This window comes from Aulonocara stuartgranti (assembly GCF_965226115.1).
Source record: "Aulonocara stuartgranti genome assembly, chromosome: 7".
Lineage (NCBI taxonomy): Eukaryota > Metazoa > Chordata > Actinopteri > Cichliformes > Cichlidae > Aulonocara > Aulonocara stuartgranti.
Window position 1 is genome coordinate 10,434,855 of NC_138945.1, and position 21,496 is coordinate 10,456,350.

Here is a 21,496-nt window from a genome sequence, read left to right on the forward strand (position 1 = left end):
CAGCAGTGGGAGTTGTTCACCATCGAAAAACAATAGTAAATAGGGCAGATAATGTAGCAGCATGGTGCTGTATCAGTACATGCTCTAATACGCTTATTTCCCTCACCTTTCTGTGAATAAACTGCTGTATTTATTCTTAAGTTAGGATTTTATTTAGTTGGTTATGTTGATGCTTTGTGAGCACTCTTGAAAATATTTAGACATTTAAAATGTACTGTTTTCATTGTTTTTAATTGTATATATCAATTGCTGGATCTACTAAGGAGATGCTCTATCCCCATTGACAAGACTGGCTACCGACTACAGAATGAAGCAATCACCAGCCACCTCCTCTACACGGATGACATCAAGCTGTATGCCAGGAATGAATGAGGTATCAATTCACTGATTCACACCACCAGAATATCCGGGAATGAATGTCATTCAGACTGGAGAAGTAGGTGGATGGTAACAAAGAGGGGAAGACTGTCTGAACTGAGGGGATCGTGCTACCAGAGGCATCATTGCAGACATTGAGGATGGCTACAAGTACCTGGGAATCCCACGTGCAAATGGGAACCACGAAGAGCAACTAGATCAGGTACCCTGCTGGGATAATAAACTGGCCGAAGGAGGAGATGGAACCCACTGACTTTAACACAAGGAAGCTCCTGACCATGCACGGAGGGTTTCACTCCAAGTCCAGCACCCTGACACTATACGCTAAATGGAAGGAAGGATGCCTGGGACTAGTGAGTGTCAGTACCAAAGTCCAGGACGAGACATCTGGAAAATGCCCACAACTGACCGAGTGCTTAGTGAATACCTCAGGCAGCAGAAACCCAAGAAAGAGGAGCAAGAGAAGGAACCATCATGGAAGGACAGACCCCTGCATGGTATGTACCACCGGCAAATAGAGGAGGTAGTTGACATCCAGAAATCTGGCTGGACAAGCCTGGGCTGAAAGATAGCACTAATTATGGCAGCACAGGAACAAGTTCTAAACACAAGATAAACAGAGGCTGGGGTCTATCACACCAGGCAAGACCCCAGGTGCAGGCTGTGTAAAGATGCTCCTGAGACAATCCAGCACATAACAGAAGGGTGCAAGATGCTAGCAGGCAAGGCATACATGGAACACCATAACCAAGTGGCCGGCGTAGTATATAGAAAGATCTGTGCCGATTATGGCCTGGAAGTCCCAAGGTCAAAATGGGAGACGCCCCCTAGGGTGGTCAAGAATGACCGAGCTAAAGATCCCGTGGGACTTACAGATACATACGGACAAAATGGTAATGGCTAACCAACCAGGCATAGTAGTGGTGGACATGCAGAGGAAGATTCCCATAGTCATAGACGTAGCAATACCGAATGACAGCAACATCAGGAAGAAGGAACATTTGGAGCTCAAGAAGTACCAAGGGCTCAGAGAAGAGCTCAAGAAGATGTGGAGGGTGAAGGTAACAGTGGTCCCGGTGGTAATCTGAGCACTAAGTGCAAGTAGGTTCAGCAGATCCTGGGAACAACATCTGAGATCTCTGTCCAGAAGAGCGCAGTCCTAGGAACAGCAAAGATGTTGCACAGGATCCTCAAGCTCCCAGGCCTCTGGTAGAGGACCCAAGCTTGAAGAATAGACTACCCACTGTTTTTCCAATTTTCTCTAGTTAGTATTAGTACATTTCCACTGTGCCTTCCTGCTTGTGTTAAAAGTATTTTAGTACTTTAGTATTTAGCTTTGAGCAAGAATTTGAGTGCAACAGTAACATTTGTTTCTTTAAATGGCACATGTCTAAAAGTGCTTTGCCTCTTTCACTTGCAAGTAGTGTTACATTATTCATCTTGTTTGGCCGTCTAACAAAGGTACAGTGGGGCAAAAAAGTATTTAGTCAGCCACCGATTGTGCAAGTTCCCCCACTTAAAATGATGACAGAGGTCAGTAATTTGCACCAGAGGTACACTTCAACTGTGAGAGACAGAATGTGAAAAAATAAATCCATGAATCCACATGGTAGGATTTGTAAAGAATTTATTCGTAAATCAGGGTGGAAAATAAGTATTTGGTCAATAACAAAAATACAACTCAATACTTTGTAACATAACCTTTGTTGGCAATAACAGAGGTCAAACGTTTACTATAGGTCTTTACCAGGTTTGCACACACAGTAGCTGGTATTTTGGCCCATTCCTCCATGCAGATCTTCTCGAGAGCAGTGATGTTTTGGGGCTGTCGCCGAGCAACACGGACTTTCAACTCCCGCCACAGATTTTCTATGGGGTTGAGGTCTGGAGACTGGCTAGGCCACTCCAGTACTTTCAAATGCCTCTTACGGAGCCACTCCTTTGTTGCCCGGGCGGTGTGTTTTGGATCATTGTCATGTTGGAAGACCCAGCCTCGTTTCATCTTCAAAGTTCTCACTGATGGAAGGAGGTTTTGGCTCAAAATCTCACGATACATGGCCCCATTCATTCTGTCCTTAACACGGATCAGTCGTCCTGTCCCCTTGGCAGAAAAACAGCCCCATAGCATGATGTTTCCACCCCCATGCTTCACAGTAGGTATGGTGTTCTTGGGATGCAACTCAGTATTCTTCTTCCTCCAAACACGACGAGTTGAGTTTATACCAAAAAGTTCTACTTTGGTTTCATCTGACCACATGACATTCTCCCAATCCTCTGCTGTATCATCCATGTGCTCTCTGGCAAACTTCAGACGGGCCGGGACATGCACTGGCTTCAGCAGCGGAACACGTCTGGCACTGTGGGATTTGATTCCCTGCCGTTGTAGGGTGTTACTGATGGTGACCTTTGTTACTTTGGTCCCAGCTCTCTGCAGGTCATTCACCAGGTCCCCCCGTGTGGTTCTGGGATCTTTGCTCACCGTTCTCATGATCATTTTGACCCCACGGGATGAGATCTTGCGTGGAGCCCCAGATCGAGGGAGATTATCAGTGGTCTTGTATGTCTTCCATTTTCTGATGATTGCTCCCACAGTTGATTTTTTCACACCAAGCTGCTTGCCTATTGTAGATTCACTCTTCCCAGTCTAGTGCAGGTCTACAATACTTTTCCTGGTGTCCTTCGAAAGCTCTTTGGTCTTGGCCATGGCGGAGTTTGGAGTCTGACTGTTTAAGGCTGTGGACAGGTGTCTTTTATACAGATGATGAGTTCAAACAGGTGCCATTCATACAGGTAACGAGTGGGGGACAGAAAAGCTTCTTACAGAAGACGTTACAGGTCTGTGAGAGCCAGAGATTTTCCTTGTTTGAGGTGACCAAATACTTATTTTCCACCCTGATTTACGAATAAATTCTTTACAAATCCTACCATGTGGATTCATGGATTTTTTTTTTCACATTCTGTCTCTCACAGTTGAAGTGTACCTCTGGTGCAAATTACTGACCTCTGTCATCATTTTAAGTGGGGGAACTTGCACAATCGGTGGCTGACTAAATACTTTTTTGCCCCACTGTACATCTTTGGGAAGCCCCTGGAAATAGTTGGATTTCTCAATATATTTGAACAAACAAACATTTGACCCATCTGCAAATATGGAAAGTGCAAAGAAGCAGCAAGTCAGGTTTCGGTGCTTTATTGGCACACACAACTCATGAGTTAAAGAAAAAAAAAAAAATTAAAAAGTTAATGGCAGAGGAATCAAAGTTTATCATTTATTTTGACACAATAACACAAGATGAACTGTTTTCATGTAACAGTGCTGAGTTGGCTACTTCATTTAGAAAGACAGCATTGGCATAAAATGAAACATATATAAAAACATGAAAGGAAACATTTTTTTACAAATGTGCTGAACATGACACACAACAGCCACTCAGTAATGACTAATTCAACTACAGAAATCCCTTTTGAGTCCAAATGCATAATCTGTAGCTATAATTCTTATTTTTTTTACTTTAACTGTTGATTCACTTTTGACCAAATGAACACACTCAATACTGTAGGTTGGAAAGAAAAATCATTCAAGAGGTCACTCAAAGCATTCTTTTAACACGGCTACAGCTGATATCTCAGTAAAGAACACAAATTCTTTAAAGCCTGCAGACTGTGCATTTGATATCAATACAACATTTTTGGGCGCACAGGGTGAAAATTAGAGTTTCGCTTTACAGTTTCTATTTAATTGAGATATAGATATCTATATATCTATATAGATATATATATAAAAAAAATAAAAATAAGCATTTTACCTGTACAGGAATACTAAGAAAAACAGCAGTAGGACAAAGGAAGAGACTAAAAATGATCAAAGACGACGGAAACAGTTGCATCAGAGAGATGACAAAGCCTCACGGAACAAAAGTGAAAGCCAAAAGACAAAAAGCAAAGGAAAAACTGAGGTCAGCGGACATGGCTCGATCAGGTTTCCAGTACATATTAAAAAGTTCACAACAGCACACTTTTAAACTCTAGGAAAGATCACAGCAAAATCCTCAAAAAGCAAAGACGGAAAGACGGCAAAGTACCATTAAATTTCCTTCTGAAAAAACAAAAATAACAAAAAAACAAACAAACTAGAAAATCATGAATCTCAGTTCAGTACTGTACATTAAGTGCTTTGCCAGAAAGAAAAACAGCAAAAAGGACAAACAATTTCAATCTCATTTGTGAGACTTTTGGTTGTAATACTTCTGGGATTCTTTTTCCCTATCAACTTGGGAATAGTCATCACTTTAACCATCTTCATCAACAAAGTTTAAAAAATTTTTTTAAAAAAATCACTTTTTCATTTAAAGGTATTGATATTTCATCAGCATAGCTCTGATTTGTGCACTGGTCACAATACTTCATTGCGCAACGATGCTAAATATTCATAAGTTTAGTGGAAATGGTTTAGACCGTAAACATCAGAAAAAACTAACAACTACAGTTTCTTTGCAGCTCCTACTGCAGATCTGATCAACTAGAGTTCTTGTAGCGAGCTGTTTGAATGTTTTATAACTTAAGTTGAAAATGTCTCTGTATAAAAAAAGCCTTGTGCATTAAACTGTATAGCTGCATGGCTGCACTCTTTATCTCCTTCATTTTAGAGTGTTTACATCCACTGAAAGCTAAATACATTACGAAAAACCAAAACACAATCCCTTTAATCTCCACAAACTCCATGACTATATGTGGGTTTTTCAAATGATTTTCTCCAAGCCAATTAGAGCAAGCCCAACATTAGATATCAGTTGCTTAGCATCAGTTGTCTGTTTATCTTCATCATTTTCCTTCCATATTTTTCTAAAGCATACTCTGTAATATGTCTCCTGTTCTGAGTAACATTTTGGGACAAAGTTGGTGGGACTTTAAGACAAGGCTGCATCAAAACTTAAATGTAGTGGAATAAATGTATGAAGTTTGTAAATAGAGTGCTTCTTAAGATTTAGGAAACAAACTACACACTTACTAAACTGACTTACACCTTAAAAAATATGTTACAGTTACAACATATATAATACCAACAATAGAAATTAAGTTTTTGGAGAAAATGATTTCTTGATATCTGATTTCCTACTTGTTTTATTTAAATATGCTTACATAAAGATATTAGAGTTTCAGAATTAGCATTTACTCAGTTTTGAAAGAACAGGTAAGCTCCAAAAACGCTAACCTATCTAAAGTTACTTGGTCACTCTACTGTTATCATAACAATTTGCAATGTGTGGCACTTTTGTGGAATCTAATTTAAATTTACCATGCTTCCAAGAATATTTTTTAAATTATTTTACCATAGCTTTGTTAAGCTCTTTCACAGCAGGGCAATGCCATTTCTGTCACTTGGCTAGCTCAATAAGCTAATGGTAGAGTGTCATAACACCTGGAAATTACTCGGTGAAAATAATCAATTCATAATAAATCTTACACAATTATTTTAAAGCTAGGCTACATTTCTAAAGACAGTATGAAAAGCTCATGGAAACCCAAAGCAGCCTGTGTATCTGTGACTAAGATTCACGTGCCGGTGATCAAGAAAACTCAATGGCCATTTTCCATTATTAAGACAAATCCCTGCTGTACAACAAGGAAAGGCTCATCGCTGGTACTTTACGAGCAATGTCAAATCAAAATGACACAGGCTGCGTTAGGCAATAATCTATTATTGCCTAACACAACTAAGATTTAACAGCGACGCAAAAAAAAAAAAAAAAAAAAAAGAGCTTCACAATCTTTTGATAGTTTTAGGATCTTAACAATAATGGCAAGAGTAGCTAAGCTTTGGACTGACTAAATCATTTTGGCCTAAAACGGTGTGATTATGTTGCAGCTCGATATGATTAACCACATCTCAAATCAAAGTCTATACAATTAGCACAATAATAAATTCACAGCAATCAGAAATGAGTGAGAGGAATGTGTTTCCCTCCTCTTCTGAAGAATCTCTTTCCTCTTAGTAATGTCAGTATCCAGAACTCTGTTCAACAGATCCTTGTGGAAGGTCATTATCCAGTGACCATTTGAATGGAGACTAATAATCATGTCAACAATAATAAATAAATATGTAGCGACACAGGGAACGGGAGAACACAAGGAAAGTGAAAGGCACCATCCTGCTAAAAGTAAATGTGAAAGAGTGGATGGAGCAGTTGCAACACACTGCCATAGACGTTGAATGATTTTGTCATCTTTCTGACTTGTTCTACAGTCTCAGTTACTTTTCAGCTTTGTCATTTTAGAGTCATGGATTTAGTCAAGTCATTATCCTTGTTTTAAGGCAGAAATGTGGGACTTCAAGACACTTTTGCCCCCCAAACACTGGCAGCAACTCAAAGCTTCAGTCATTGCTGTGTTGTTTAAAGGAAAAAAAAAAAGAAGAAGAAAGAAGGTCCGCTACAGTCGCTGGCTGTTGGGCCTTGCTTCAGCCATCGTACTGCTGCTGATAGCGCCGGTTCAGCTCTCGCAGCTCCTTCTCTCTCACCCGCCGAGCCTTGTTGGATTTGGTTGAGCGGCTGGAGCGCGTGGACTGGGATGACTTGGTGCTGTGGCAGCGTGAGGACGCACGCTTCAGGAGGTTGTGAGATATGCAACGCTGCAGGTTCTTCATGGACGACGAGGCTGCCATGCTGACGATCCAGGGGTGCTTGAGGGCCTGACCGGCGGTAAGTCGCTCACTGGGATCCACTGTCAGAACACGCTCTACAAAGTCTTTGGCAAGGTTGGACACACTGGGCCATGGCTGCAGAGGGAAGACAGGCAAGGGAGAAAGACTGAAATAAAACCAACTGGTTGAATTTTACCAAATTTCTTTATATACTTTATAGAAGAGGTTCATTGTATATTATGTACAACTAGCTGAAACTAATGATAAGAGTCGAAGCAGACTGAAGCAAAAACATTTCACTTTCCATGCATCTCCTTAACATAACAGTATATACAGAAGGCTTGTAAAAGCTTTGCACATCTGATAAAACCAACAAATTTTCTCTGAAATACAAATCGGTGGTTGTCCAACAGAAAAAGCTTACTGATGTGCAAAATATTTACGCCAACAATATATGGAGAACACTTTCATTGGAAGCCACTTTCGGTCCCCCAACAAAAGTTGCAAAGCAAAAAATTTGTGTTCAAAGAGCATGAAATGAGTAGCTATAGCATTAATCTTGAGAAATGTTGGCAGGGTTTTTCCCAGTGGACACAAGATGGCAGCAGAAACACAAAGCAGCAATGAGCAGTACTAGTAAAGCATCTACAATAAGTTAATTAAGTTATTTTATTAAGCAAATTAAAATTGCCCAATGCATACATTTTGAGTGGCTGTTCTCAAGATGTTAAAAGTTAAAGCCTTTTACTCTCGGTAAAAGCCTTTTTTAACGTTAACTCTGACATGGACTCTTTTTACTGTAAGTTCCTGGTGATGAGTTAAACTATTTCTACTTAGACAGGAATTGGGAACATCCATCCTGCATGCCTCTTCTCACACACACACTTTACATAATGTCCTGCTTGGCAACTAGCTGTGTTTTCAGTCTCCCAGCAGACAACTACCCCACTTCAAATCCCACAGCAGGTAAATCACCAGTGCTGGCTAAAAATACATGACATATATACATATAACCCACCTCAATACAATTCTCCCCCACCCTATAACAATGACTGGGCTGTGTTATATCCTGGAATGGAGCTGTAAATGTGAATATTATTTATCACAGCTGTAAAGACCAACGTCCCCAAGGGAAGCACATTCAAGCCTGCTCTACCGCAGCTCCTCCAATCAGGACAAGCTTTTCTTCAAGAACAGCTTTGGGATTTCTCAAAAACATTGACGTGACCACACGTACAGAAGGTCTCTGACTGGCATTACTGGCAAACCCTGACGAATTCACATAAGTGAGGCTCATTAGTCTGATTTGGTATCTTGCAAAAGTACTGCCCATTTGGTATAGCTTTCTATTTACTTAATTATTTATTTATTTTCCGCCTTCGTTGTATATTGGTTTCTCTTCTTCTTACTTTAGCACCTTTGTGGTTCAGCTACCAAATTTCGCTGTGCAAGAAACTGCACAATGACAATAAAAAGCTCTAAGTCTCTAAGTCTAAGTATTTAGCTCTTTTGAGGGCAATGCTCTGCACTCATATGGAAGCAGTTCAAACCTTGTGAATGGTTTGACCACTAGTAGACATTCACAGGCTACTAAAGGATGGGTTACGATCATTAGCCAACAAATGTTCCTGCAAATTGTAGTGCAGTAATGCACCACAAAACACTGCAAGCTAGCAAACACGGATAGGCATTAGATTCAACTTAGTCTTTTGAAAACTGAAACTGTTCAACAATATGCTTTAAAACATGCACACAATATTTTATGGTGAACAAACATTGAATGAAAACACCTTTATGAAGAAGAAAACTATAAAACAGCAAAATGAATATTTTTACAATGAAAAAATTGTAAAAAGGCTGAAATGACGTGTGAAATGTGATTTACTTTCATAGCACTAAGATTTGCCTACAGCAGGCAGCTGTTTTTATGAGAAAAAAAAAAATCTTATAAGCCCACCATGCACTCCTTAACTGGCCATGGACAGCAACTAGCTAATGAGCACAGACGCTATAACCTCAGCTACATCTTTGAGTAATGGTAGATCAATGAAAAATGTTGCTCTGTATCTTTTGGACGTATAGAGACAGCTGTTTGGAAATTTTATAAACACTGTTTATAATTTGTCCCAGAAATGTCCCGAGAAAGTAGCTTCTGCTGTTTGTTGTTTTTGCCAAAGAAATGTTGTGAATGTCCAGAGATATTCTTCTCGTTACTCTCGAGGTCTTCTGAACTGTTTATAAAGTACAAACTTATCCTCAAAATGTGTAAAGGTCGGTTCTAGTGAAAAGCTCTATTTACTTATTTCAAGGAAAACTCTGTATGCAGCACAGCTGGTTCAGCCAGAGTCTGTGCTGAAGCAAAATACTGGCTCCTTGGAAGTGTTTTCAATTATTAAACATCCCTGATCTGGCCTTATCTTAGCTGTCAGATATTTGAGAAGTTAAAAATCTGGCCAAATCCCCAGAAAACTCAGATGATTCAACTGCTTCTCATTAAATATTACAAAACTACTCAGCGATTATTCACGCTGGAGTGGTTGTATGTGGGGCAAACATTAACCACGGGCCCCTTTGGTAACATTAACATCCCACACTGTGAAACAAAGGAATGGACTACTCAGCATTCTTCTGAATTGATTTAGAAAAGACAAATTACTGAGAGTGCTCCAGTGTACAAGGTACCAGTTTACGTGAAATGACACATAAAAAGTGGAGAATTGTGAAGGATTTGAAGTCCAAAAAAAGACACAGTGTATGTATCTGGGTTACAACCGTTTCACCTCACAAGCTTAACTTCCTGGAAATCTGTTGACAAAGCCCCCTGCAGTCTGAGGAATGCATTCCTAATACGACCGAAGTGTGCTGGTGTAAGGGAAAAGTGAGCAACAGATTTAACTCCTCACCTCTCCAGAAAAGCTGTATTTCCCTTTGAGGATCTGCCGGTAGAGCCTCATGCGATTGTCGTCCTCGAAGGGCATGGTTCCACTCATCAGGATGTAGGAAATCACCCCAAGCGCCCACATGTCCACAGCGTTTGTGTATGGCTTCCTCACTAGGATTTCAGGCGCTATGTACTCTGGTGTGCCACAGGTGGTCTTCATCAAACACTCGCCTCCCTTTTTCCTACTACTGGCCAAACCAAAATCAGTGATGATGATCTTGGAATCAGGTCCCGGGTGGTAGTAGAGCAGGTTCTCAGGCTTCAAGTCTCGGTGAGTGATCCCCAAAGTGTGGAGATACTTGACGCCATCCAGCACCATCTGCAACACCCGTGTGGCGTCCCGCTCTGTGAAGGAGCCGCGTGCGATGATCCGATCGAAAAGTTCTCCTCCAGTGGCCAGCTCCATGACCATGTAGACACGCTCAGCTGTCTCGAAGACCTCCATGAGTTGGATTATATTAGTATGACGAACACGACGCAGAACACACAGCTCTGACTCGCACACCTCCCTCCCCTCACGGTACCGGGTCTCGATCATTTTGATTGCGTATGGCTGTCGGGTGCTCTTGTGCTCCACGCGGACCACACGGCTAAAGCTTCCCCGGCCTATCAAAGCTTTGATCTCGTACTTGGCTGTAACCCGGGGATCAAACTTAGCTCTGTATTTCGCCACTTTCCTTCGCTGAGGATCCGGCAATTCGGACAGGTCCTTAGGGAGGTGAGCTGAAGCGGTGGGAGTGGCAGTGTGAGACTGGGCTTGATGTGGGGAGGTGATCTCTGCTTTGTCACCTGCTCCGCCACCAGCCACACCCATCTTGCTTCCAGAGCCATCCCCTCGTATGAAGTGCTTATAGATATCTGTCTGAGGTTGAGGATCAACCTGAAAAATACACAGCACAGTTCATCAAAATACACAGAAGATCAATGAAAGAAAGAAATCAACTAAAAAAATACCATACTAAATTATACTTATATTCTTTGTCTATACAATGTCTACAGTTACAGATTAGATGTGTTCAAAGCAGCCAGTCTCCACACTGCAGCTTTGTGTAGTAAGTAGGAGCAATAGATATTTTACAGCATTTCTGAATAAATCAATTTTTTTTTTCAGTTGGTAAATAAAAAGACCAATAAAATGTTTTGTTGCACCCACTAATCAGTCTCAAAACCAAATATGTTCAGTGTAAAGTAACAAAAGAACTGCGGCTGAGGTGATAGATCAGGTTGTCTGCCAATCAGAAGGTTGTTGCATTGATCCCTGACTCTCTCTTGTCCACATGAGAGAGGCATCCTCGAGCAAGATACTTAACCCCGAGTTTTCCTGATACATCCACAGTGTGCCACAGACAAAAGTTATGTATGAATGAGACCCAATTGTGAATTTTGAGTAGAGAGGGACTAAATCCATTTACCCATTAGCCACATTCAAAAAGATTAGATATATAAATTTTTTAGTTTTACTTTTAAAAACACAAATTAATATTAAGTCAAAAGACTACCAGATTAGTTTTCTAACAGATTCCCCTCAAATACTTAGGACTAAAAAAATATTATATGAAGAGACATTGTTTAATCATAGTTGTGTTGTAATCTAGATCTTTTAAAAGCAAAATTTCATGTTGAAATAAATGTACCTATGAAAGCACTTTGACTTTGTATTGTTTTCCCTCCTGTGGATGATGATGAAATATTCACATCATTCAAAAGCCGCATATGTTATTTTCCTTTTTAACCAAACAAATTGCCTCCAAAGTGACTTTAAGCCATTTCGGACAGCTCCACCATGTCACTGTATCTGGACAGTGAAGCTGTTGATATGCATGATTACATACGCCATAACCATACCGTTAACAGTTACAGCATCTTTACTGACCTTTTTGACCAGGTCCAACTTAACATCCTCTGGAGGCTCAGGGAGGACCTTACTGTTCCGGCACCCCATCACATCACCTTGGGCCACTGCCCAGTCAGCCACACAGGCCACCAGGAGCCCTGCCTCATCACCGCCACAGCCGATTTAACAGCAACATCCAGGCTGCACCCAGACTCAGCTTGAGGGTTCATGAATAAAGTGGATTACATCCACTCAAGTACCAGTGAGCTGGTATCAGCAGTTACAGTACATGAATGCGATTGAGTCTGGTTTAACAACTCCCAAGTGCTCATGAATACATCTTGAATGGGCCTGCAGCTTACGCAAATCTCTGGTACTAGTTGTCTTCAGTGTGCTTCGGTAGGCCTGTAGCAGGGCCACACAGTCAGATGTTATCAAGGATGCATCTCAGATAGGATAATGTACAGAGAAAATGGAATGGATACAGCCGGTGTGGATGCTCACGGCAAAAAAAAAAAAAGAAGAAAAAAGTTTGATCCGAAAGGGAGCCGTTAGCCTGAGCGTTATCCAGCTTCTCTAAAGCAGGCTTAACCAGAGCTGCCTTTAGGGGGAAAATGCAAAGTTGTCCTCAGGACTCATTCAAAACTTCCAGGGAAAATAAGACCACCATCAACTACGCTATGATCCATTGGGAAAAGCTGCAATGTCAGCAGCGGTCTAGCCACACATGAAGCAACTCCCCTGGAGAATCACAAGCTGAAGAACAGTGAAGGGAGGCTGTGAAATGCAAAGAAAAAATTAAGCACAAAATAAAATATGAATACAAGTTTGTGTGTTTATCAAATGCAGATATGACAGCAGGCATCTTTTAATATACATGCTTTTTGGTCACTCATTTTAACACTATTAAAATTAAGTATACTTTTATATGGAAGTTGTGTGATGAGGCCATACTGTCAGACTCCCAGCAGAAATATATGATCAAAGCTATTAATACATGTTTTGGAATGACTAAGACGACATGTGACAGGCTTTGCCATTATGAAAAGAGAGCACCAACACAGATGGTCACATATCTGAGCTGGAAGGCTGGTCGATATACTTTATTTTTATTTTTTGTTTGTACAAAATGTTTAGCAACCTACCACAAAACAAGAACTAAGGAGTATGTTACAGGCTGAAACTAATAAAACTGAAAATGGGTACATTTACTTAAGAAACCTAAAGCAAAACTACACTTAACTTCGAGATTTTTCTTTTTTTTTTTTTTAAGTGAAGGCCTTTTTCGTGTTTATTTTTTTATGATAAAACCCACTTTACCTGATTTTCCCCAACCTTTAGTAACATTAGGGTAGTCTCTAAAAGTTTTCACTAAGAACCCAGACATTAAAAGCGTAAGAGTGACTCTGAATCTCACCTCTCGACTTACCCGAGATAGCGAAGTGTCTAAGTACGCTAACTAGCCTGCTAGCAGCAAGGCAGGACTCCCAACTTTTGCCAAATCCAGCCTCCTCACCCCACTCTCACTCAGCTGGGCTCTCCATTTTCACCTCGTAGTTTCCCAACTTTACTCCCGAGGACAAACAACTCAAATCCATCACGGCCTTTCTTGGCGACACTTTGTCACTTTTAGAGTTTGCTAATTTGTTTTCATGGTGTTACAAAATGTTAAAGAAGTGTACAAGAACACTCAAAGTCATCCCGTCGGTTGCTTTTCTGGACGGTGTTTTTCAACCAGGACCACCTTCCCACACCCACAGAGAAGCGTCAAGAGGCGCCGGCGTTCCGGCCTAGACTTTCAAAATAAAGCAGATTATAGTTAAATAAAAGACTAGTATCCAGCCATCCACTCATTATTCATTTTTATAAATATGCAGCTCTACACATATAAATCTGGAAATATACTGTCTTCATGTCTGCACTGTGTTCTTCTTATTGTCCGTCTATTCTGTTAAGTGCATTGAGAGCAAAGAAAACAATTCCTTGTGTAGAAAGTGTAAGGTGATTCTAATTTCTGCATTAAAATATAGATACTTTTGAAATCTAGTATCTGCAGATACCAAGTACCCATACAAAATAAGTGTAAAATTAGAAAACTATACTATAGAAAACTATATTCCTTACGTTGAAGTAAATGTTGAAAATACGTCTTTATATATATATATAAAGGAACATCAAGCTCGACTTTCAAATTGCTTTCCTAACTTTGTAAATACAACCAGGAATTAAAATTTAGTAGATCTGTGTTTAAAAATTCAAACACAAAGATGAATTAAATGTAAAAGTCAGCTCATACATTTGCACTATAGTCTCATTTCAGCGCAGTGTAAAAGTCTTTGCTGTGCTTTGCTGACTTTTATGGTGATGCTGATTTGCCCTTGTTCCTCCTCAGACACAGAGTGGAACAGATAAGACAAGAGGAGTGAAATAATAAAGAGTTTACAGAATCACCTCAGTTTGCCATAGGACTAAAAAGACCTTTGGCAGCTACCTTTCTCCATGCTACAGTGCTGGTGGCATGGTTCAGCAAACACACAAAATTGAATAGATTGCCCCCTTAGATTGGCTTGTTGCCACTGATCGTGATCTAATCGTTTAGTGTATTCCTACTTAAGAAACATAAAAATGATCACAAGTGACACGTAATGACTGTAAAGATGCACTAAATTAACTCAAAGATGCAAAACAATTATAGAGAGACACAAAATCACCATAAACTGATTGTAAGCAACCACAGAAAGCTGCATGATGATCACCCAATGGTACCAAATGAGTACAAAGACACACTCGGTGACACAAAATGATCACAAACGGATGCCAAACAAATATGAAAAAGTAACGCATAGTGTGTGTGGCTGTGGTCATTAGGAACTAAAAGCTCTATTGAGTTCTCGGTCATGATCTTCTAACAATAGTTGCATGTTGACATTTCAAGAAGATTGTTCTTGGTCTACTCTTATTTTGAAAGCTATATCATTTTGCTTCCTGTGCACTTTACCTGTTTGTGTCTAACTGTACACATCTCTCCGCTTCCACCCAACTTTTTTTTCTCCCCTTTTTTTTCTTTTTTTTCCTCTGTAAAATCGGACGACCTCCCTCGGCTTGTTTCGACCCCGTTAAGTCCTCACCGTCACTTCCTGGATACAGAAAGAAGTCCCTATGACTTTTTTTTTGTCTTGAAACAGTACAAGAAAGTTTAGAAGTTATGCTTCCAACTAAAGGAGTTCCACATAGGATGACTAGTATCTGACCCTCATTTGATATGGACATGCCTCAAGTCACAACATCTGAGAGAATCTGTGATGTTACAGCTGCTGCAGCTTTCCACAGACATCTGAGCAAAATATAAATGATGTGGAGCAAGTGAAAATTTTACATTATAGTTAGTTTTATTATTCCTTTATGTGATGGTATCCCACTGAGGCACTTTGGGGAACCACTGGTGATCTTTGGGGTATTTTTTATGCATTTAATTCATTGCAGGCATGCAAATAAAATTGAGGCCACTTCACTCGCCTCCACTCTGAAAACATAATTTATACAGGACTAAACCATATGTCGAGGAGCTCTCCCTGCCGTGCAGTTTCTACAAAATTAAATGAAAGCATGCATATGTTTTTGTTTTAAACAGATTTCATGTGGTTAATTATATGCTTTGGTTGTGTTTAAAGATATAGGTTTGCAGGACAAAATGCATATCAGCTGTAGTCTGATATGCTGAGCTTTGCATCAGTGAAATAAAGCTCTTACAGGATTTTTCCACACGGTGTCACTGCTAACATAAAAGTCACTCCAAGGCTACCTCAGACTGTAAAGTACTTTTAAGCCATTTTATTAGAATAACTTTTTCTTTACATGCCTCCACTGTACTGGGATGAGTAATGTTCAGTTTCACCCTGCTTGATTCACGAGCAGTATAATAAACAACGCAGGTCCTTGGCTTTGATATTGATGTGATGGAGCATACTGGACTCAGTGTTGTAGACTCACTTGACCAAGGCTTGTGCAGCTTGTGCAGGGCGCAGCAGAGTTTTGTGGAGCAGCATTAAAAGAATAGAGAATTAGTAATAGGAAGACAAATGTTCCAGAAAGAGAGGCAGAGACAGTAAAATTCATCTTATGATGCCAATAAAGCTCCCTGAATTGGATTGAGGGAGTGAAAATGAGTGGGGGAGAAGGGTGGGGGTGACGGAGGAAGACAACGGATGACAGATGGTGGGTACCAGACAGAAATATAGGAAGAAAGGAATGGTGGGAGGGGGTAGAAAAATGAAGCAGCAGAGAGTAATCAAAACGGAAAGAAGGAGATAAGGAGAGAGAGAAGAAGACCCGCTGCAGCCATGAGGCAGGGACAGGGAGAAAAGGATGAGACAAAGAGAGAGAGATAAAAGCAACGAAAGAGATCCTCTGAGGGCTCTTGCTGCCCATCCAGCCTCTCTGCTCTATCTGCAGTGCAGCTGAGGTCAGGGCCTCTCCAGCGCTGCAGCCCGCTCTGCTACGTCGTCATCTTTGTGATTGATCACCGCTTTGTCGCACTCTGATCAAGATGCTTTGTCTGAGTGCCCTGCTTCTATTGACACTCGTGTGTATTCCTCTCCATCGCTACTCTCCCAGCGCTCCATACCCACATCTTTCTCTCTCTCCATTTCCACTTGTGCTGTCCTGTTACTCACACTATTTTCCCCTTTCAAAGGTCAATATCATCTATTAGGTCTAAATTTGCTGACTGCTGTATTATTTATCCCTACAGAGAAGGAGGAGATGCTCTATTAAAAGCTCAGTTGACTCCATCTGTGTCTCTGTCTCCATTAATATCCCCATGATAGTTCCCCCTCATTTGGGTGTAGGTTTGTGAGAAAGAAGAGCTTTAAAGTGTGTGCCGCATGTTTCTGCAGAGGATGAGTAAGAGCCCGTGAGAGTTTCCAGTGAGCGCATAGAAGCAGTCCGGTGCTGCGAGACAAAAGGAGAAACTCTAGAAGATGACATCCTGTTTCAGATTTGATCCTTGTCGTAGGATTTTTCTGTTTCTGCAACTCCCCCTGCATCCAGACCGAGATCACTACTGTACGCTGTCAGTACAATCAGGTGATAGTAAACTCACTATTGATTACCACAGGCACATTACTCCCTCAAGGAATATTGCGCGACTACTATACTGACACCACAGGAGATAAAAATATCATAAACTACAACATACTCCTTCTCAGGATATTATTGACCACCATACGCAAGCTATTAGTTTCCATATCACGAGAATATTACAGGAATTTTATTCTTGTCCTGAGGTACTGTATCTACATGGTAAGTGTCACAGATATTGTAGGGTTTTTATTTGGTCCCTGTTGAATAGTGCATGTCTGGGACACCTGGTTCTAACTTTTACAGTCCAGCTGATGGCCAGTAAGTGCTTCTGTGTCTATTTTTTTATTGCCTTTTTATGAGAGTTTTGCAAAATCGCTGGGGAAATATCTCATCACCATATAACAGATTCAAGGTCCCCGGTGTCCCTGAAAGTTGAAGATGCTCACAACACTAAAACATCCAACTAGTAAATTCTTGTGTAACCTGCTTGTACTGAACTCTGTAGCCATACACGCAGGAAGATAACCAGGTATGAGGGAAGAAAGGCGTAAACACAACAAGAAGACTGGACAGGAACAGATATTGATAAAGTTTAAATATAAATGTTGCTCTACGTTCATAGAAATGACTAGCAGTCAGGTTTGTCTGATTGACTGTACTTTTCTCCCTCTTGTATACTTATTCTTTTTTATTGCCTCAGTCTTTCTCAGGTCATTGTTGGCATCATGCTCTCTCTTTCTATTTTCTGTCTCTCATAGTTAATAAATCAGGTGCCTCTTCGACTTCCTACAAGTCTAGTCTGTCTTTTTGACAGTTTTTTAAGAGTTAATTTTTAGAAAACTCACAGCTTTGTATCAATAACTTTGATTTTAGTTACAAATACAAATGCTAGCTTAGCAGTTAGCAGCATTAGGATTAGGATTGTGAGCGAATGTTAATGCTAGAGGTCAGAGGAAAACTGTCTCTGCAGAAGAGCATCTCTGGATGCACAATATATCAAACTTTGAGATAGATGAACTACAGCAGCAGAAGATCATAAGGCTACAATTTGCATGCAATCACCAAAATTGGAAAAACCTTGCCAGGTCTGATGAGTGTAATTTCAGTTTTGAAGTTCACATGGCGCGGTCACAATCGGGCACAAACAGCATGAAAAAATAGTTTTATCCTACCTGTAGCAACGGTTCAAGTTTTGGTGATGGTGTAATATTGTTGGATTGTCTTGGGTTTCTTGGTACCAAATGGTAATCTTTAAATCCACACCCTACCTGAGTATTGTGGCTATGTCCGTGCCTTTATGACCACATGTCTGATAGCTGATTGCAACAGGTTAATGTGCTGTGTTGCAAAGCTCAGATCATCTCAACCTGGTTCCTCAAACATGACAGTGAGAAAATTCACACTATGGATATGCAGTTTACACAATGTTATTGTGCCAATATGGACAAAAACTCTGAGGAATGTTTCCAAAATCTTGTTTAAAAAAAGAAGGGGGAAAAAGTTCTGAGGGCCAAAGGAGTCCAAACCAGCAGCATCAAGGTGTACCTAAGGAAGTGTCTACTGAGTACACTAGGGCCATTCTAGGGAAAGGGAAAAGATACAGCGATGGAGATGGGGGGCAGTATTCCAAGATTTAAAATGTAGAATTTACAAGATTAAAATGGAGAAAATCAGTCAAAAAAAAAAGAAAGTGTACTTTATTGGTCCCCGTGGGGAAAATCCCTCTCTGCATTTAACCCATTCACTCAGTGAAGCAGTGGGCAGCCATTGGGCGCCCGGGGAGCAGTGTGTGGGGACGGTACCTTGCTCAGGGGTACCTCAGGGTAGCTGTTCAGGGGAATCGAACCCCCGACCTTCCGATCATGGGGCCGCCACTCTACCTACTGAGCAAGAACCCAGTCACTTCACATTGCAAATTTAGGCTCACCACACAACTGAAGCCACACATGAAACACAATGTCTGTGATGACATGGAACTGTGATAAAAGCGATCAACTGATCTGAATCAGGATGCTGTTAAAAATAGAAGATCGCCTTTCGTAATGAAATGGGATTGTTCTATGGATGTTTCAACAATTGTTGTTACTCCACTAAGGTATACTGCTCTTTTCTTTAATATCTCATCCACAGATGACACCAGAAAACAGACTGACAGATATCTGTAGTTTTTTTCTGTTTAATCATCAGACACTAAATGGAAAATGACAACAACACAAAGAGATAAGCCAAAAGAAAGAAAGCAAGAAATGCAGAAAGAACTGTAAAAACCGGGTGGGTGGAAATTTTACACTGCCATTTAAGATGTGCTGAATGAACGAATAGCAGTGGAGCTGTTAGAGTGAAGGCCAGACACATGCAGTCAACTCTGGGTCAACTACTGTCTTGTGATACCACTGGAGCGAGATTTCAGAGAGTTCAGAGAGTTCAGAAAGTAGTGTCTTAGGTATCCTACAAAAGAAACATGTTCCAGTTAAACTTAAAGCCTGATAAATTTTTTAGTTTAGTAAAAGTAAATAAGAAACAACTCTGGTGATGAAGTACTTAAGAACTCCTTAGGTAGTGCAATGTGGGGAGGTGTTAATTTATTAGCAGCCAGCTTAGAGGACAGGTGTAGTGAGGCTGGCACAGAGGGATCCACAGGCAGAGAGAGATAAAGAGAGCAGACAGTTTTCAGAAACTGTAGACTCAGATGCGGAGGAGGACCACATCTATTTAGGGACATTTAGTCCACCACTGCTGTAAAAATGCACTTTTTCATATGGGAGCCCCTACTGGTAAAACCAAATGTGACTAACAAGGCATTACTCTGGCACAGTTGAGACACTTTTCCATGTAACACAAGACGATTAATAAATAGCAATGCATACAGAACAAACATCAGGAACACTGAAAGTAGAATATTTAAACAAATGTAACCACCTAACCTGAAACATTGATTATACTTTGCTAAAGTTTGCACACACATGCAGAATGACATTACTATTACATCCATTTCAAATTAGTCTGCAGGATGATGCTATGACACATTATATTGAGACACACTATTCTAAACTGATATTCCATTCTCAACAAATTCACAGCAAATGAAACGAAACACAAATGTATTTTTATTTCATTCTATTTTTAACATTTTTTAAATTAATTTATTTATTTTTTGATGTGGCACTGTTTCTTAACTTAAAATGTCCTGTTGTAATTGAACATTTTAAATTAAGAAACAGTGCCAAACCCTGTCACTTCCCTCACAGTGCTTTTTATTGTAAGGTCATGACCTTGCAATAATGCACAGAAAATCCAACCCCCAATGAGCAAGCACTTTGGCAACAGTGGGAAGGAAAAAACCCCTTTTAACAGGGGGAAACCTCCAGCAGAACCAGGCTCAGGGATGGGGTGGCCATCTGCCGCGGCCAGTTGGGAATGAAGGAAGGAAGACAGGAGAAAAAGAGTGGCCATTTTTAACCACTCTTGGTTTTTGAAACTAAATTTAGATTGCCCAATTGAATTGAATATTTTAACCTAGTTTAAGAGTTTTGCCACAAAATCACAAGCAGAAGCCCAAGAGATGATACTTCGTCTCTTCACTATGGCGTGTTTTTTGAAGGTTTGGAAAATCACTTCGTCAATCATTGGGTTGCTTGTATACCGTCAAGCTGAGTTCTTCAGTGTTCTCGAGGGGAGATTTCAAAATTGCTGGACAAAATTTGGTTCCAGATCTTTTGGGTCAGCCTCTGTATAATGAAGTCAAATGTTGCCGAATGCCAGCTCGTTGTCTCGTTTAGTTCACCCTAGCATGTATTACCAGATCTTTAGTGAAGTTTTCCACAACTTCCCTGTACTCACCCCTGTTTTTAGATACACTGAGTACTCTTTTCGGCAATGCTAACAGGTGTTTGGTGAAGACTGGGACAGTAATACTATCGAGCTGTTCCCTCAGGCTAAAAATCAAATCTTTTTCCTTGCACTTATGTATTTTGCCAAGGTCCTTTAAAATGGCCTTGTCGACATTTTTCAGGCTTTTTGGAGATAGATCCAGATGTTTCTCATTAATTTCAGGCCAGATTTGCTCAAGCAGCCTATCACTGATGCAGTGAGGAGTGAGGCGCTGTGTGAAGATCTTGTATTCAAAGGAGTCTTTGTCTGTGGCCTTTGAAATCACTAACTGAATAACGTTGTTGACACATGGTGCATCGTTAAAAAAAACAACAACATTTAGATGGAAGGACAGTAGTCCTTACAGAAAAACAGGAGTGCACCCTTACAAGGCCTCTGAAAGGAATGAAAAAGGAATCCTTTAAATTTCTTGATTAAGTCGTTGGGAACCATTCAGATTTTTTATTTCATGCAAAATCAACAAGACATAAAAGAGTTGTAAGTTCCAATACACAGGGGAGTCTACTGTTTTAAAGTTAGAACTCTAGATGACTTTTGGTAAAGTAAATTAATTGTAATCCGAGTGTTATTTATGTTTTTTTTATATACATTTTAGCTGGCTGTAGATAGATTTAGAGTAAGTAAGTTTTGAGGTTGTTTTTTAATCTTATATTAACAAATATATATTGATTAATGTGTATTAACACATCTCAGTATCGCTGTTATTGAACAGAAGTGAGTCTCATCGACT

General features: G+C 40.3%; 1 protein-coding gene across 1 annotated transcript; it reads right to left on the reverse strand.

Annotated features, from left to right (window-relative positions):
- Nucleotides 1–3,633: 3,633 nt before the first annotated feature.
- pskh1 (protein serine kinase H1) lies at nucleotides 3,634–13,573 on the reverse strand. Its single transcript, XM_082540724.1, has 4 exons — nucleotides 13,223–13,573; nucleotides 11,833–12,570; nucleotides 9,922–10,839; nucleotides 3,634–7,153 (listed from the first exon to the last, which is right to left on the reverse strand). The coding sequence occupies exons 2-4, from the start codon at nucleotides 11,899–11,901 to the stop codon at nucleotides 6,836–6,838; spliced, it is 1,305 nt and encodes a 434-aa protein (XP_082396850.1). The 5' UTR covers nucleotides 11,902–12,570; nucleotides 13,223–13,573; the 3' UTR covers nucleotides 3,634–6,835.
- Nucleotides 13,574–21,496: the final 7,923 nt, after the last annotated feature.